The sequence below is a fragment of the Pygocentrus nattereri genome, chromosome 21 (genome assembly GCF_015220715.1).
Source record: "Pygocentrus nattereri isolate fPygNat1 chromosome 21, fPygNat1.pri, whole genome shotgun sequence".
NCBI classification, from domain to species: Eukaryota; Metazoa; Chordata; class Actinopteri; order Characiformes; family Serrasalmidae; genus Pygocentrus; species Pygocentrus nattereri.
In genome coordinates, this window is record NC_051231.1 from 30,141,764 (window position 1) to 30,156,881 (window position 15,118).

The 15,118-nt window shown below is 43.6% G+C and overlaps 1 protein-coding gene across 2 annotated transcripts; it reads right to left on the reverse strand.

Annotated features, from left to right (window-relative positions):
• Positions 1-3,972: 3,972 nt before the first annotated feature.
• Positions 3,973-12,979, reverse strand: LOC108435392 (cytochrome b561 domain-containing protein 1). Of its 2 annotated transcripts, XM_017711212.2 has the most exons (3): positions 12,426-12,979; positions 9,575-9,612; positions 3,973-6,207 (listed from the first exon to the last, which is right to left on the reverse strand). In XM_017711212.2, exons 1-3 carry the CDS (start codon positions 12,580-12,582, stop codon positions 5,704-5,706), a joined length of 699 nt encoding a protein of 232 aa, XP_017566701.1. In that variant the 5' UTR covers positions 12,583-12,979; the 3' UTR covers positions 3,973-5,703. The 2 variants fall into 2 exon arrangements, with proteins under 2 accessions (XP_017566701.1, XP_037387923.1); XM_037532026.1 differs by lacking the exon at positions 9,575-9,612.
• Positions 12,980-15,118: the final 2,139 nt, after the last annotated feature.

Sequence of the window (15,118 nt, forward strand, 5' to 3'; positions counted from 1 at the left end):
ATATTTATTTAGTTAATAAAACCATCACAGGTTTTAATACGTACAAATATTGAGTTTGCTTCATAACATATTTGAACATACTTAAGTCATAAAGGGTTTGTAGAAAAATGAGTCATCATTATTTAGCAAACTGAACGTTTCAATCAAAATAGAAAAAGAAAAAAAATATAAAGTGGGTGCTTTTTACTAATTTGTCTGAACAGCCGGATGCTGGACGTAGAGTGAACACACCCTCAATTAAATGACCAGTTAATCAATGGCTGTGTTTACATGCAGATTTTTGCCAATATGATTGAATACATTCCCGATGACAGAGTGAGACTGAGGTGTTTATGATCACTCTACTCAACAATGTGATGGAAATCTCTGTTTAGCTGGGTTATGATTGATTGGCGAGCGGAGCGGCTCATTGGCCGGTCGTGGTCACTGACGTCATGAACCTACATGAGGCGCTGTTTTAAACTCCTATAGCTCGAGTTTAAAAGCTCTTAAAAATATAACAGCAGTGTTGAAGTGTTTTATGCTGTTCTCTGTTCAGGTTATGACTGCATTCCTTTACATTAAACATGTTTATTTATTAACTATAATTTTGCGCAAACGCACCATATCAACCCATTCATTTTGGACTCACTCGGGAGCGCCCTCTAGTGTTTGAGAAACCTGGAAGATGTGGCAGTGGTGGACGAAGTACACAAATCATGTACTTGAGTTAAAGTAGAGACACCCAAGGTAAAATATTACTCCAGTAAAAGTAGAAGTCCTTATTCTAGACCTCAACGTGAGTAAAAGTACTAAAGTATTTACCTTCAAATGTACTTCAAATGACTGCATATGTGGACATATTTCTATATTGAGCTCTATTTACACAAAGTTAGGTTAGTTCATCATTTATGTTGAACAGACTCTCCCAAAGTTTTACGCTGCTGCGCTGACGTTGAACCGCGTGCTGCACTGGGTCGGTATGACCAACAGGTCAAAACCAGCTCTAAACAAAGTGACCGCTGGGCCCTGATTGGTGCTCTGGCTTTGCGCTTCTTTCGTTTTGACATGTTACGTTTTTATACACACAGAAACCAAAAGGAACGACAGATTTCTCAGAATGTAGGAGGAAAAAGTCGGATATTAGACTCTGAAATGTAGTGGAGTGAAAGGAAAAAGTCGCCCAGAACGGAGAAACTTCAGTACAGATACACCAAAAATACTAAAGTACAGAAACTAATTACATTTACTCAGTTACTGTCCACCACTGCAGAGTGGGAATTCTCCTCTCTACAAGCTCTCTGGCGCAATTCCAATCAAAAATAAGGCATGTGCATAGAGCATTGCTTAGCGTAGACGTTATCATGACAACGAGCATCATGTGCGTCCAGTCAGAATGAGATGAGCAGCAGTGAGCAGTGCTTGTGTTTTTAATTGCTTTAAAATGATGTCAGACTCAGGAAAACTAATAACAGTTCATATTATTGTTGCATTTGAGGCACCGTTACATCGACCTGAGACACAAATGTTTGGGAATGATATATTATGGAAAGCTGAATTTTCCTCCTTTTTCTGAAATAAATTTGAGCCAGTGTATAAACGTTGTTGCAGAATGTACTTTTCACTCGCCAGTCCATACAGTTCAAATATGGAAACTGCAAAGGGGCTGCAGGGGTCTAGCACACATAGCCATGTTATTTAATATCCAAAACCATCAGTGAACCTTTCCATGCGCCTTCCGTGTTTTTATATAATTAATTTATATAATGTTGATGATGGTAAAATAGTGGGAAACCAGAAGACTTTTCTTTGGGGAATATATTGCTTTACAACACTGTGCATGCACCTCTATGCCATTTATGTATTCAAAAATGTGTTTGAGGCCAAAATCTTATCATAAAACAACGTCTCGGGCATCAGACGTGCATTCATAACCATTTAATGTAATAACTTGTCTGTGAGGGAGTTTTTGGAGGTCGACGTCACCACCACTGTGAACAATTCTGACTCTGTAAGCTTCTCTAGATCAGAGCATGTCACACCAAAACACTCTGTTTACACCTCAGTCACCAAATTATCCAGACGTTTTGAAAAAAAGGATGGAATTCTCCTTTAAAGGGCCATTTAGCCGAGTACTTGGCTTAACCTGCATTCAGAAAAGCTCATTCATTAACCACAGCATACAGTGAAAAAGAAAGGCTGAAAGGTTCATGTACAAAGTTCACTGGAAATGGACACTCCATCACTGTAAGTCCTTTTTAATCCAGGAATAATCTCAGGAGGGAAAACTGGACATAACATAAATAAGGATACAAGAAATATGCAAGAAAATAAATTCTATGTCAACACAGTAACGTAGTCACTAATGTAGCAGCCCGACTGAGACGAACTGCTAAATAAATACGACAAACTGAAGAAAAAAAGCTGAAAAATGTCTTTAAACTTAGTGTTCGTCAGGTCAGGTACCGCGTCCAGTTAACAATACATCCCTTATATCCCACAGAGACTCCGACGACTTGCATTATATGACATTTAAGATCAAATTTCAGCTTTCCCTTTGAATGCTCTTTCAACGTGCTCACAAATATCACATTCATCTGCCTGTTGGGGTCCAAAGCACAACCCATGTTACCAGATGTTCCTCCACACATCATGTGCAGTTCCACCTACTCACCAGAGAGGTCTCCAAATCCTCAAATCTTACCTAGAGTAGCTTTAAGCAAGCTAATCCATAGTTATAATGATAAAGAGCCCATAAACCCAGACGGAATAAAGCATGTAGAAGTAAAATGTGCTTTAAGGTGAGACGCCACAAGCAGAAACGACCGGTTTTGGATAAGAAGAGATCTACAACGTCCTAAACTGTAATCATAAAATGTCACAACTCAGCTGAAATGCATGTATTTTGTTGTGTTTTGTAAATTCCTGCTCACTAACTTTACTTTCCAAAAGGTAGAAGCTTGAATGAAGGTTTAGCTCCGCCCACACTAGCACACCACGTCAAGTCACATATCTCTGAAAAGCCTGTTTGGTGTGGAATCTAAAGAGGATATCCAAACGTGTCTGTTCCTTTTGTAGTAATGCCATTTTCTGAGATCTCATTGCATATTCTTAAAATAATTTTTCTCAGAATCAGTTTTCTTTACGTTCCACGCCTAAAATACCTGCATTCTTGAACGTTTGTGTTCATTCCGAACACTATTCTGAAGACTATTATGAAGATTACCTAATATATTGTTCAGAGCTGCATTTATGGCTGATTTTGGCTAATGTTCCAGTATAGGGGATATTATAATGCCCTTATAATGCACATAGTAACAAACCAGCGGTTGGTAGTTAACTGGCTGATTATTATGACATTATTTAGCATGGTGTCAATAAGGCTTAATGAGAGCATTACGAGTGTTCTGGTACTCGTTGGATAGTGTAGTGGGCAACACCTCTGCCTTCTATGCTGTAGACTGGGGTTCAATCCCCCACCTGGGTAAGCCCCCTACACTATACCAATAAGGGTCCTTGGGCAAGACTCCTAACACCGCCTTCGCCTTCTTGTGTAAAATGATCAAATTGTAAGACGCTCTGGATAAGAGTGTCAGCCAAATGCCATAAATGTAAATGTTCTTGAAATGCTTATCTATGTATTAAGCAGCTGCCAGTTAATTATGACTTATGGCTTCAGAAGTGCATTCCAAAGGCATTTTAATTCCCCCCTATGCTGAAGTGTGTTCAGATTATTTATATACAAAATGATCTGAAATATAAACCATTTCATTTGAATTTTTTTTTTAATTCAATTTTAAAGTTTTATTATTTTCTAAAATTTTAGTCCAAAACTAGTTTTTTTTAATATGCATATTTAAGTGATACTTTTTTAAATTCCACAAACGGCGAAATTCCACCTCCGCATTTAACCCACCCGTGAAGTGAAACACCACATACACACTAGTGAATACACACACTTGCCCGGAGCGGTGGGCAGCCCTATCCACAGCGCCCGGGGAGCAGTCGGGGGTTAGGTGTCTTGCTCAAGGACACCTCAGTCATGGACTGTCAGCGCTGTGGATCGAACTGGCAACCTTGGGGGCCAGTTCCCTAACCTCCAGCCCACGACTGCCCCTTTTTAAAGGCATTATTTAAGTAGATAACGCCTGATCTGTATATCTGATGATCATTTTTAGAAAACTTCCAATAAAAACCTAAAAAAAAACACTTGTAAGAATATCTGTGATCAAAGATTCATTGTGCTGTGATGACCGTGTTCACTTGTAGGGTCTCTCCTTAAACGACTACCATTTCCGTCAGTGCTAACGAGAACAGGCCAGAGGATAAAACAGATAAACGACAGACACGGTGCAGCTCCTCTGTACTGCAGAGCACAAATGATCTAGAAAGTTGCAGTTTCACACTCCAAGCACATCAAACCCAAATTAGTTGAAATAGCGTGTCTTTAAGCAGGAAGTACCAAAGTAAATCATGATAAAATGTGCAGCCACGCCTTTACAGGGACCATCCACTGCCCATCAAAAGTTTGGGGAAACAGGGCCTTCTTTTGAATTTGTTTTTAAGTAATGTTGGATTTACAGAACAGCTCTGCATGAAGCTTTGGATATACTCATCTTCAGCTTCATGTTCAAGTCTCTTCCTTGTTGTGAAGAGCAGGGTTTCCTAAATAACGACGGGACAGTTGTGTCCAAACCGGTGTTAAAAGCACTTAAGGGGAAGTTTTGAACATGTGATCAAATTACACGTTTTAATGATTTTCTAACTGAAAGTTAACACGTCCTCTACAGAGAAGACCGGCACACGACATCTGTGGATATTTACTTGCAAAGGTTAACCCTGTTGGAAACATGTGCCATAACAATTTTATTAATCATAATTTTTTTATGTTAAATTCAGCATATCAGCAGTAACTGTGCACTAAAGTGTGCAGTAGTGTGCCACTGTAGAGGATCTACTCACTCAGTTACACTTACATCAACAAAACCTTATTTGGCCGGGGGTGCCAACACTTATATACTGCATATGAATATTTTTGAATATGACCGTTTTGTTTACATTACTTTCCTCTAAATGAACCTGCTTACTGCAAACTGACAAAGAAATCTTAAGGGATTCGCGATAGTAGTGGTTAATATTGGATAATCATATCATATCGATAAGAAACATCTGTCCGATGCCGTTTAGACTTGACTGACAGTTCAAACCAGTGTCACATGATCTATCAAGATCAGCATGTTTAGGGGATGCTGGGCTACTGCACTTAAATATCTGCATCTTATTCATATCAATGCATTTGTTGATTTTTAAATTTATATATATATACACATAATTAAATATATATTTCAATTTACAATAATAGTAAATAAATGCAGTGTCTAAAAATGTTTGTCAGCATCAGCAGATATGTCCATGAACGATATTCCCTTCAACCCACAATTTCCAAATCAGTACCTCACTGTAAATCCGTGTGTGCGCCGTATGCGAAAGTTTGAACACCCCCGATGAAATTACACATCGTTAATTTTCTAATTCAGTGAACATATGATTTGGCCGGGGGCGCCCAAACTTTTTCACACGCGTGTTTGTGCAGCATGTGCTCACTTGAACTCTAACATTTTGAAAATAGAGGTGTTCCCAAACTTTCGATGGCCGATGTATATCAACATTTCAGCGCTGTAAATGAATGAGAGTCTAAATCGGGCCGTCTGTGTTGTGGCTGTTTCACGTCGTGAGCTTCTTCTTGGGCAGGAAGGAGTTTGTGATTTGGTTCATCACCACCAGAGCGGGGAACAGCGGCAGCAGCAGGAAGCCGTACCACGTGGCTCCTTTCACCGCGGCCTGGAACCAGTCCGTAAACATGGCCGCCACGACTGTGATGGTGGCCAGCAGGTAGGCCACCAGGCCGCAGGTGGCGTGGTAGAGGCGCAGGCGCGGCATGGACGAGATGCCGAGGAGTTTGGGGAAAAGCAGGCACACGCCACAGGCCGCCTGCAGCGCTGTGGCCACCAGAGTGGCTACACCCAGTATGCTGTGCCACGAGGCCAGGTGGGGGCGCGCCGACACGTTCTTACTGGCCACCATGAAGCCCAGGCCGGTGGCGGCGGCCAGCAGCATCAGAGCCTGCAGGATCCAGTGCACGCGGATCTTCCCTTTACGGGACTTGAAGCAGAACGGGGAGCCGTCGGCTGAAAACAGCAGGATCCCCTCCGTCATGCAGAGACAGAACTGAGAGAGACAGAGAGGGGGGGGGGGGCAGAGAGAGAGAGTGTGAGAGAGAGGGAGGGAGAGGGAGGGAGAGAGAGAGAGAGAGGGGGGGGGGGGAGACAGAGAGAGAAAGAGAGGGGGGGGACAAAGAGAAAGAGAGGGAGAGAGAGAGAGGGGGGGGGGAGACAGAGAGAGAGAGAGAGAGAGAGAGAGAGAGGGGGGGGAGACAGAGAGAGAGAGAGAGAGAGAGAGGTCACACAAGTGTAGTGCAGTTTAGTGTCGCTGAGCTTGACCATTTGCACCGTGATTCTGGGAGCTTTTAGACAATCCTGGTCTGGACCGTCTTGCAGGGAAAGCTGGGAAAAATGTTGTAGTATGTAAATATTGTTTCAAAGTAAAAACCGTCCACATAATGAAACCAAGCTGCAAAAACAGCCAGCTGGTTAGCAGCTCTGTGAAAAATTACATTTATGTCTATTCAGCCTATAGCAGTTTAGCTCCGCCCCCTCACACTATAATACCAGTATAGCAGAATTTTGACGTTGATATCAATACCAAAAGTAGCATCACACAGTGCTGAATACCAAACGCTACTGAGGCAAAACCCCTCAGTCTGAACACGTTTCACTGACTGAACAAAGAAAAAAACACCACTTTTAATAAACGATCTGATTTTTAAATTCTATCACTTCTGCATTGTTAATCAATACAAAATCTGCACATGCTAATCAATTATCGTTACTACTATTGTAGTTGTTGATCATAGCAATAATAATAATAATAATAATAATAATCTGCATTCCAATCACAAAAATGATTTTCTTTAAAAAAAGGTTCTTTAAGGAACCATAAGGTGTTATTCTATAGCCTCACTCCAAAGAACCCTTTTTAGTACCTTTATTTTTAAAACACTGTCAATCTGGTGCTAGCTTGCTTAAATAACTTCCCATCTGCTTGTTTGAATATAGAGAGCATAATTCGCCTTGTTGATCTGGATTTAGTGCAGCACAGTGCCTGAAATGTTCAATACAAGTAACTGGATTAATCATTTTCATAGCAATTTCAAAATGTAGCACTATTTTGTCTGTACCAACACCAAATGTCTGAAAGAAAATATTGGGACATTATTAAAAAACTTTCTGAAATATAGTGATATTACATCTTGCCATATGGCCCAGCTGTACTAAACGCTAAAATCACAGTCTCCTTTAATATCTCTGCACAGAGAGAACCGAGTGGTGGGTCAAAACGTTTCATTAGTGAGTCTAATTCAGTTCAGCTCGGCCAAAAAGCACAAGAATACCACAAATGTGACGGCGTCATCCGGCCCTGAAGACACTGTGGATCAGCAGCACATTACCAGGCACCGTCTGCCAGGGTTCGATTTATTAGCAGCTTCTTGTCAGTCAAAGCCAAAGCCTCAGCAGTCTGAATGAGTCTCAGTGCAAACCAACACCCTTTATACTGTCACAGTGAACAATGATTCCTCACAGGACAGAAGGACATTGTCTATAGATGAGGACAAGCGCCGTCTCCCCACACCGGCCACAGGATCACTGCTATGGAAAAGTCCATCACGCCACCCAGTGTCTCTGCGTTCCAGGTCAGGCGTAACTATATACTCTGTGGTAACCCGCCGAGGGGGGCATGCAAGCCTAATTATTTCAGCACTCCGCTGTGTACTATTCATTATTCAGCGCGTCAATGTATTATTCATTTACTGCCTCGAGGCTGCTGCCAGTTACAGACGCATCGTTCTTGAACAAAAGCGAACGGAAAGAGACGGAGCTCTGAGTTTCTTGCGACTGAGCGAAGAGGACACGGATTTCCTTTCATCATATGAAAAGGGCACAGAAGGTTTTGTGGAGTTAGTGAGCTGGAAGTGAAAGGACTGCACTTTGGGAACTTTTCACGACAGACAAAACTTTTATTGTAGTCATATGGCGAGATATAGCGGACAGAACACCGCCAGTAGCGCTGTTGCCTCACAGCATGAAAGGCCAGGGTTCGATTCCCCGGCCAGGCAACCACAGTCCTTTCTGTGTCTGCATGTGTCTGTGGGCTTCCTCCCACAGTCCAAAGACACGGAGTCAGGCAAACTGGAGATGCTAAATTGTCCCTGGGTGCAAGTGTGTGTCTGACTGTGCACCGATCAGGCGTAACATTATGACCACCTCCTAGTTTCTATGCTCATTTGTCCAGTTTATCAGCTCCACTTACTATAAAGGTAGTCCATCTGTTTCTCCACATACTTTGTTAGCCCCCTAAGTGGTGGTGTGTTAGTGTCCTGTGGCCTGTGACCACTGATGAAGGACTAGAGGATAAGCAACACAAACTGTGCAGCAGCAGATGAGCTGTCGTCTCTGACTTTACATCTACAAGGTGGACCGACGAGGTAGGGGTGTCTAATAGAGTGGACAGTGAGTGGACACAGTGTCCAAAAACTCCAGCAGCACTGCGGTGTCTGATCCACTCACACTAGCACAACATACACTAACATACCTCCACCATGTCAGTGTCACTGCAGTGCTGAGAATGATCCACCACCCAAATAGTACCTGCTCTGTGGGGGTCCATGGGGGTAACAATACAGGGGGTAACAAAGTATCAGAGAAACAGATGGACTACAGTCTGTAACTGTACAACTACAAAGTGCAGCTATACAGTAAGTGGAGCTGATAAGATGGACAATGAGTGTAGAAACAAGGAGGTGGTCAGAATGTTATGCCTGATCTGTGTGTCTGCCCTGTGATGGACTGGTGACCTGTCCAGGGTGTTTCCTGCCTTCCGCCCTGGGATAGGCTCCAGCATCCCACCAGCCCAAGAGGATAAGCGGTTTAGAATGAATGTATGATGCTTAGTTCACATGCGCAGTGCATATGACTGTTTTTCCATAAAACCAGGCTGTTCCCCTGCATGACCAGCACAAAATGACCAGCATTCCATGCTTTCACTGATCTGGTACTGGTCGAGTTGGTCACCCAGCATGGTCAGGCTGGCTGGCAAGCATACCAGCCACCGAAAGCACAACATACGCTGGATTTGGTGGTGGTCTATGCTGTTTCTTCTACCAGCGTTGCCCGCCGTCTGTCTCAGTTTACACTCACATCAGAAGCCAACCTCGTGAGAATCCCACCTCAGCCACGTCGCTATACTTAGAAGTGGATAAACAGAGTTTAAGAAATGTCTGTTTACCGCTCTTTGTTTATGCAGCTCTCAGTAAACGTTGGTGCAGCATTAATATTTGGACATGTGTATTTCTAATGATTATTTCAGATTATTGCTTATTGATTAGTACTGATCATTGTGCACCCCACCAGCACAGTACAGTTATTAGAAAATATACTACATCCTGAATGTTATTACACTGTGTAGCGCTAGAACTTACCCCAAGTGACATGCAGAGAGGATGCCAAGAAAAGAGACCTGGAAATAAACAAGAATTACAAAATATACAAAATGCATTTATATCACTGCATCGGCCGCAACTGCAACAAGCCCTGTAATCAGTGAGGAATGTACAGCGCTGTGTGAAAGTTTTAGGCATCTAAGCACATTTTTAAACAGTTTCCCTCTGCAGTGAGTTCATCACAGTATACATTAGAATAAAGTCGTATTCATAATTCAAATAAACAGAAAAACAATAAACAGTAACAAGAATTTCTCGGGTCCATATTTTTCCTGGACACCTTCACAGCCGCCACAGAGACTCGTTAATATCATCAATGACATCATGAGCTCAATTTACTGAGCACTGATTGGTCAAACCAGGAGCTGCTTTTTAACTACATATAATACTGGGCTTCCTCGAGGAGGAGAGGCTTGGAGATGGGGAAACAAACACACTAATATTCAGAAAATTACTAATTATATATCATTATTAATTAATATTCTATGAATTTTGTTTATTGAAATATTAACACTTTTCTACACAAACTACTTGGGTGCCTAAGACTTTCACACAGTACCGTCATTTAAAAGCATCACGTCTGTAATCATCAGTGCATCTGAAGCGAATAAGATCAGAATGCTTTTTGCGTTGAGGTGAAACTCATTTCATTGTGAAGATGTGGTTGGAAACAAAGAGGCTTAAATGGCTGGAAAATTGCCCAATAGTATCTAGACAGATACTGCAACTAGGCTCTCCCATTGGTTAGGACTTCAGGAGCTGAACCGAGGGCTTTACACATTAGATTAACCACCAGTGTAGTTCTGAAAGTTCTAGATACGTCAATGGCTGAATGAAGGCTAACCGGGTTTACATCAGTTGTTAGTTGGTGGAGCTCTTTACCAAAAGACGCTGATGGACGGATTAACACACAATATGTTGTGCAGCTCTAAACCCAAATCTAGTCCCAGTTAGATGCGACGAGTGGCCTGACAGGGAAATCGGCTAACCCAGCAGATAAATAACAGCCCTCAGTCATGAGGACGCCCTGCTGTGACTGACCACGTTCGACTCTAATGATCAACTAATTATCAAGCAGATGAAACACAACAGTGGAGTGCAGCTGCTCTCCCGGGCTAAGAGTGATATACGGCCCAGATGCACTGTAAAACAAAAAGGTGCCTGGCTAAATTTAGGGATGCACCGATATGGGATTTGTGAGTCGGTGCCGATACCCGATACTTTTCATGCATATTTCTACTGATACTTGATACATAAACCTTTGTAGAAATGTAGAAAAGGGGACTAAATCTGGAATAAGCTAATTGAGAAATTATGTTATATTATAAATGCAATAAATAAGTCAAGTGATGCTTTTTTAATCCCACAAACGGCGAAATCCATGAAGTGAAACACCACATACACACTAGTGAATACACACACACTAGGGGGCAGTGAGCACACTTGCCCGGAGCGGTGGGCAGCCCAATCCACGCCGCCCAGGGAGCAATTGGGGGTTAGGTGTCTTGCTCAAGGACACCTCAGTCATGTAATACATACACATATATAATTTATATAAGCAATTATCCTGGAGACATCCAACACAACTGGCTCAAATAGTCAGATGTCCTTCGTTTACCTGGACCAGGCGTGTCAGATTAAGCTTGGCGCTAAACTCTGCAGGGTGGCAGATCCTGCAACCCTGCTTTCATTGGTATTCCATTCGTTTATATGAACCTTTTCGGCAGCTTTATTTTTCCGAGTCTATGGGAGGAGAGGGAGAAACCCGGTCTTGCTGCTGGAGCTCACCTGCACTGTAGAGTTCAGTGTTTTTCCTGCTCTTACGCACCTGTAGGGTGTGATCTGATCATAAGCTGAAGACTCTATGAGCAGGAAAAACAAGAAACCACGCAGAGTCATAAACGAATATCTAAACCAAAGAAAAATGTTTCCAGGTCATTAACAGGAGTTGCGGCGTCAGCTCTGAGGCCTGCACTGCACAGGTTCAGGTTTTTCCTGCTCCAGCACCTGATGTGCCTCTGATTCACAGCAGGGGAAAAGTTTAAGAAGTTTGAGAAGTTTAAGCCCCCCGGACCCTTTTCTTGTTCATTTTTGTATGCGATAAAAAAATTATTTTGGAATAAAACTAAAAATGTGGCCTGTGCAAAAGTTACAGCACATTGCCCAACAAGTCAAAATCAGTAAATAAGTAAACAAAACAAAAATAAACAGTAACTGTCCGTTAAATATGTCTCTACGCAAGCGACCTGTCCACTTCAGTTTCTCTGACCCAGCTTGAACGTAATCCTAGACAAAATAGGGTCTTCAACAACTTTGTTATGTTGAGATAACAAGATAACCAACTCAACATGACAGCCTTCGCCAGCTAATCGAGTCCTTCAGGACTGGAACGAAATACACTAACCTAAAGCGCTCAGTGAAGGTGAGCTCCAGCCCTGAAAACACATGGTTCCTCAAGGGTTCTTCAGTCAAGGCAATGGTTCCATTTGGAACTATGAGTTCTATATAGAGCTATTTCCTGCTTAAATGGCTCTTTGGTTCTTCACTGGTGGAAAATGTGCTGCATATGGTTCTTAATGGGCCATTTTGAGAATGGTTCTAGATAGCACCAAAAGGGTTGCTATGACCTCAAAAGCTTGAGCCCTTGGGTGCTGCAGAGCTTTCCATCAATCTGGAGAACAATTTGTGGAACCTTTAATGACACCAATGGTTCCGAATAGCTCCGTGGGTTCACGGTTCTAAGCAGAACCGTGTTTGTTAAGTGTGTATGTGCGCGAATAGACCGAGTTAGACCAGGTCCATGTCGCCGAGAGCAGCAGGGCACACTCACTCGTCCCGGGTCTTGCCAGCGCGGACACGAGCACGGTGAAGCCAAGCGCGACCGCGTGCGCGCCCACGACGGCCACCTTGCGCAGGCACGCGTACAGCCAGTACTCGCGCATGCCCAGTCCCTCCCCGACCGGGCTGTACTCCACATCCGAGCGCATCTTCTCCTCGTCTCCGCTTTATCTCAGGATAAAGCCGAACGCGCGGCCCATTCCTGCTGCAGACCCGACGCCTCGCCCTGGCCGCCCTTCCCTGCTGTAATCACCAGAGTATCCCGGGTTACACGCAGTCCACACACCGCGAACGCCGCGGTTATCCGAGCCGGGGCGGAGACCTCGCTCTGCCGGGGCGGAGATGGAGGCTGCGGCTACATGTTAAACCGGTTGCTCCTCTCTCAGCGGACTGAACCACATGTTAGCTGATACACCCCAGACGCGTCGCCCTGTTAAAGCGCCGCAGGCAGCCGTTTCTGAGTCTCCGGGGCTGAAATTCGCCTCCTGGATGGAAACAAACCGACATACGAGACATTTTAAATCCACACAGCCACGTCAGAGACCAGCCCACCTCGAGAGGAGGGGAGGGGAGGGGCCGTCAGGGCGATACCACTAGGAGCCTAGAAAAGGGGGGAACGGCGGCTTTTAAGTTAAGTCAAGTGATACTTTTTTAATCCCACAAACGAAATTCCACCTCCGCATTTAACCCATCCGTGAAGTGAGACACCACATACACACTAGTGAGCACACACACACACACTCACACACTAGGGGGCAGTGAGCACACTTACCCAGAGCGGTGGGCAGCCCAATCCACGCCGCCCGGGGAGCAGTTGGGGGTTAGGTGTCTTGGACCAGGGCCGTTCCCTAACCTCCAGTCCGCGACTGCCCTCTAACTCACGAATGGGCAGATCACCTAGATCTAGATCACCATAGATTCATTTTTTTAAGATAGGTGGATATTTTACTGTAGCAGACACACAACACGGGACAGTGAGAGTAATTAAGATTAAGTGACCCTTATTAGTCCCACAACGGGGAAATTTCACCTCTGCATTTAACCCATCCGTGAAGTGAGACACCACATGCACACTAGGGGGCAGTGAGCACACTTGCCCGGAGCGGTGGGCAGCCCAATCCGCAGCGCCCGGGGAGCAGTTGGGGGTTAGGTGTCTTGCTCAAGGACACCTCAGTCATGGACTGTCGGCTCTGGGGATCGAACCGCGACCTTCCGGTCACGAGGCTGGTTCCCTAACCTCCAGCCCACGACTGCCCCATAAGGGTGTAAACAATATAAGAGGAAGAAGAGATATAAAAAGATCCTCTCTACAGGCTTAAATACAAATCCAACAATCTGTGATAAGATCTATAATCTGGGATAAAAGATGCAGAGCAATAATGACTGTACAAGGAGGTACAGGTACCAAAATAAAGTGTTTAGTGTCCAGATGTGCAGTAAGTGTGCAGAAAGTGCAAAATGTGCAGCAACATGTCCAGATGTGCAGATGGATAAAGAAACATAAGATGAAGCATGAGATGTAAGACCTATGATTTTGACTGTAATATGTGGTTTAATGACGTTCCACTGCATTCCCCACACAGTGACGTATAATATTAATGTATAATAATAATAATAATAATTCTTCTACATTATTATGTGTGTTACTATACAGTCTCCTGGCAACTAAAGTTAATTGTAATATTTGTTTTTTTCAAATGTAATGGAAGAGCATATTTGCAGTGATATGTATATCTGGGAAGCCGTCTGCAGTATTTTGAAATGTGTCTATGGGAATTTCTGCCCATTCATGAGTCAGACACTGATGTTGGACGAGAGGTTTTGGCTCACAGTCTCCGCTCTGTTTCATCCCAAAGGTGTGTGATGGGGTTGAGGTCAGGGATCTGTGAGGGCCAGTCAAGTTCTTCCACACCAGACTCACCCAGCCGTGCCTTTATGGACTTTGCATTGAGCTCTGGGGCTCAGTCAAGCTGGAACAGAAAAGGTTCTTCCCCCAAACTGTTCACACAAAGTTAGAAGCATGCAATTGTCCAAAACGTCTTAGAAACTCACAGCATTATCCCTCCTCCACCAAACTTGACAGTTTGCACAATGCAGTCAGGCAGGTATTCTCCTGGCATTCGGCAAACCCAGTCTTCCACCAGACTGACAGATGGAGAAGCTGATTCATCACTCCACAGAATGTTCCAGAGTCCAGTGGCAGTGGGCTCATTTTGTTGCCAGCCAATCAAGACTTTAAGGCTATGTGCTTAACTCTTCAATGTAATACCTGAAGGGTTAAAAATGCTCACATCCTACAGCTCTGCCACAGAAGTCTCTGCAGCAGAGGTGCTCAAACTTTTTGTCGTGGAAGAACAAGCGCAACATTTGTGGGGGTGCTGAGGGACAAAGTCACAAATAAAGGTAGACATGATATATATATACACACACACACACACACACACACACACACACACACACACACACACACACACACACACACACCTATATATTTACATCTATACATCTTTATCCATCTATCTTTCTATACATGTACACACACACACACACACACACACACACAAACATTTCCTCATTGGGTGATGTGGTCAGGTAACTTTTTGGCCAGCAGAATTAAACGTCCTCACAGGTGGACTTTGGACAGACGTCGCTTTAGACTGAGATTTTCCAGTTTAGGATTAGGGA

Coding starts and splice junctions, on each gene's coding strand:
- LOC108435392 (XM_017711212.2), bottom strand. CDS start 12,582: ATGCGCTCGGATGTGGAGTACAGCCCGGTCGGGGAGGGACTGGGCATG. Junction 9,613..12,425: donor GCTGGCAAGACCCGGGACGA/GTGAGTGTGCCC, acceptor GTTTATTTCCAG/GTCTCTTTTCTTGGCATCCT. Junction 6,208..9,574: donor CTCTCTGCATGTCACTTGGG/GTAAGTTCTAGC, acceptor TGTCTCTCTCAG/TTCTGTCTCTGCATGACGGA.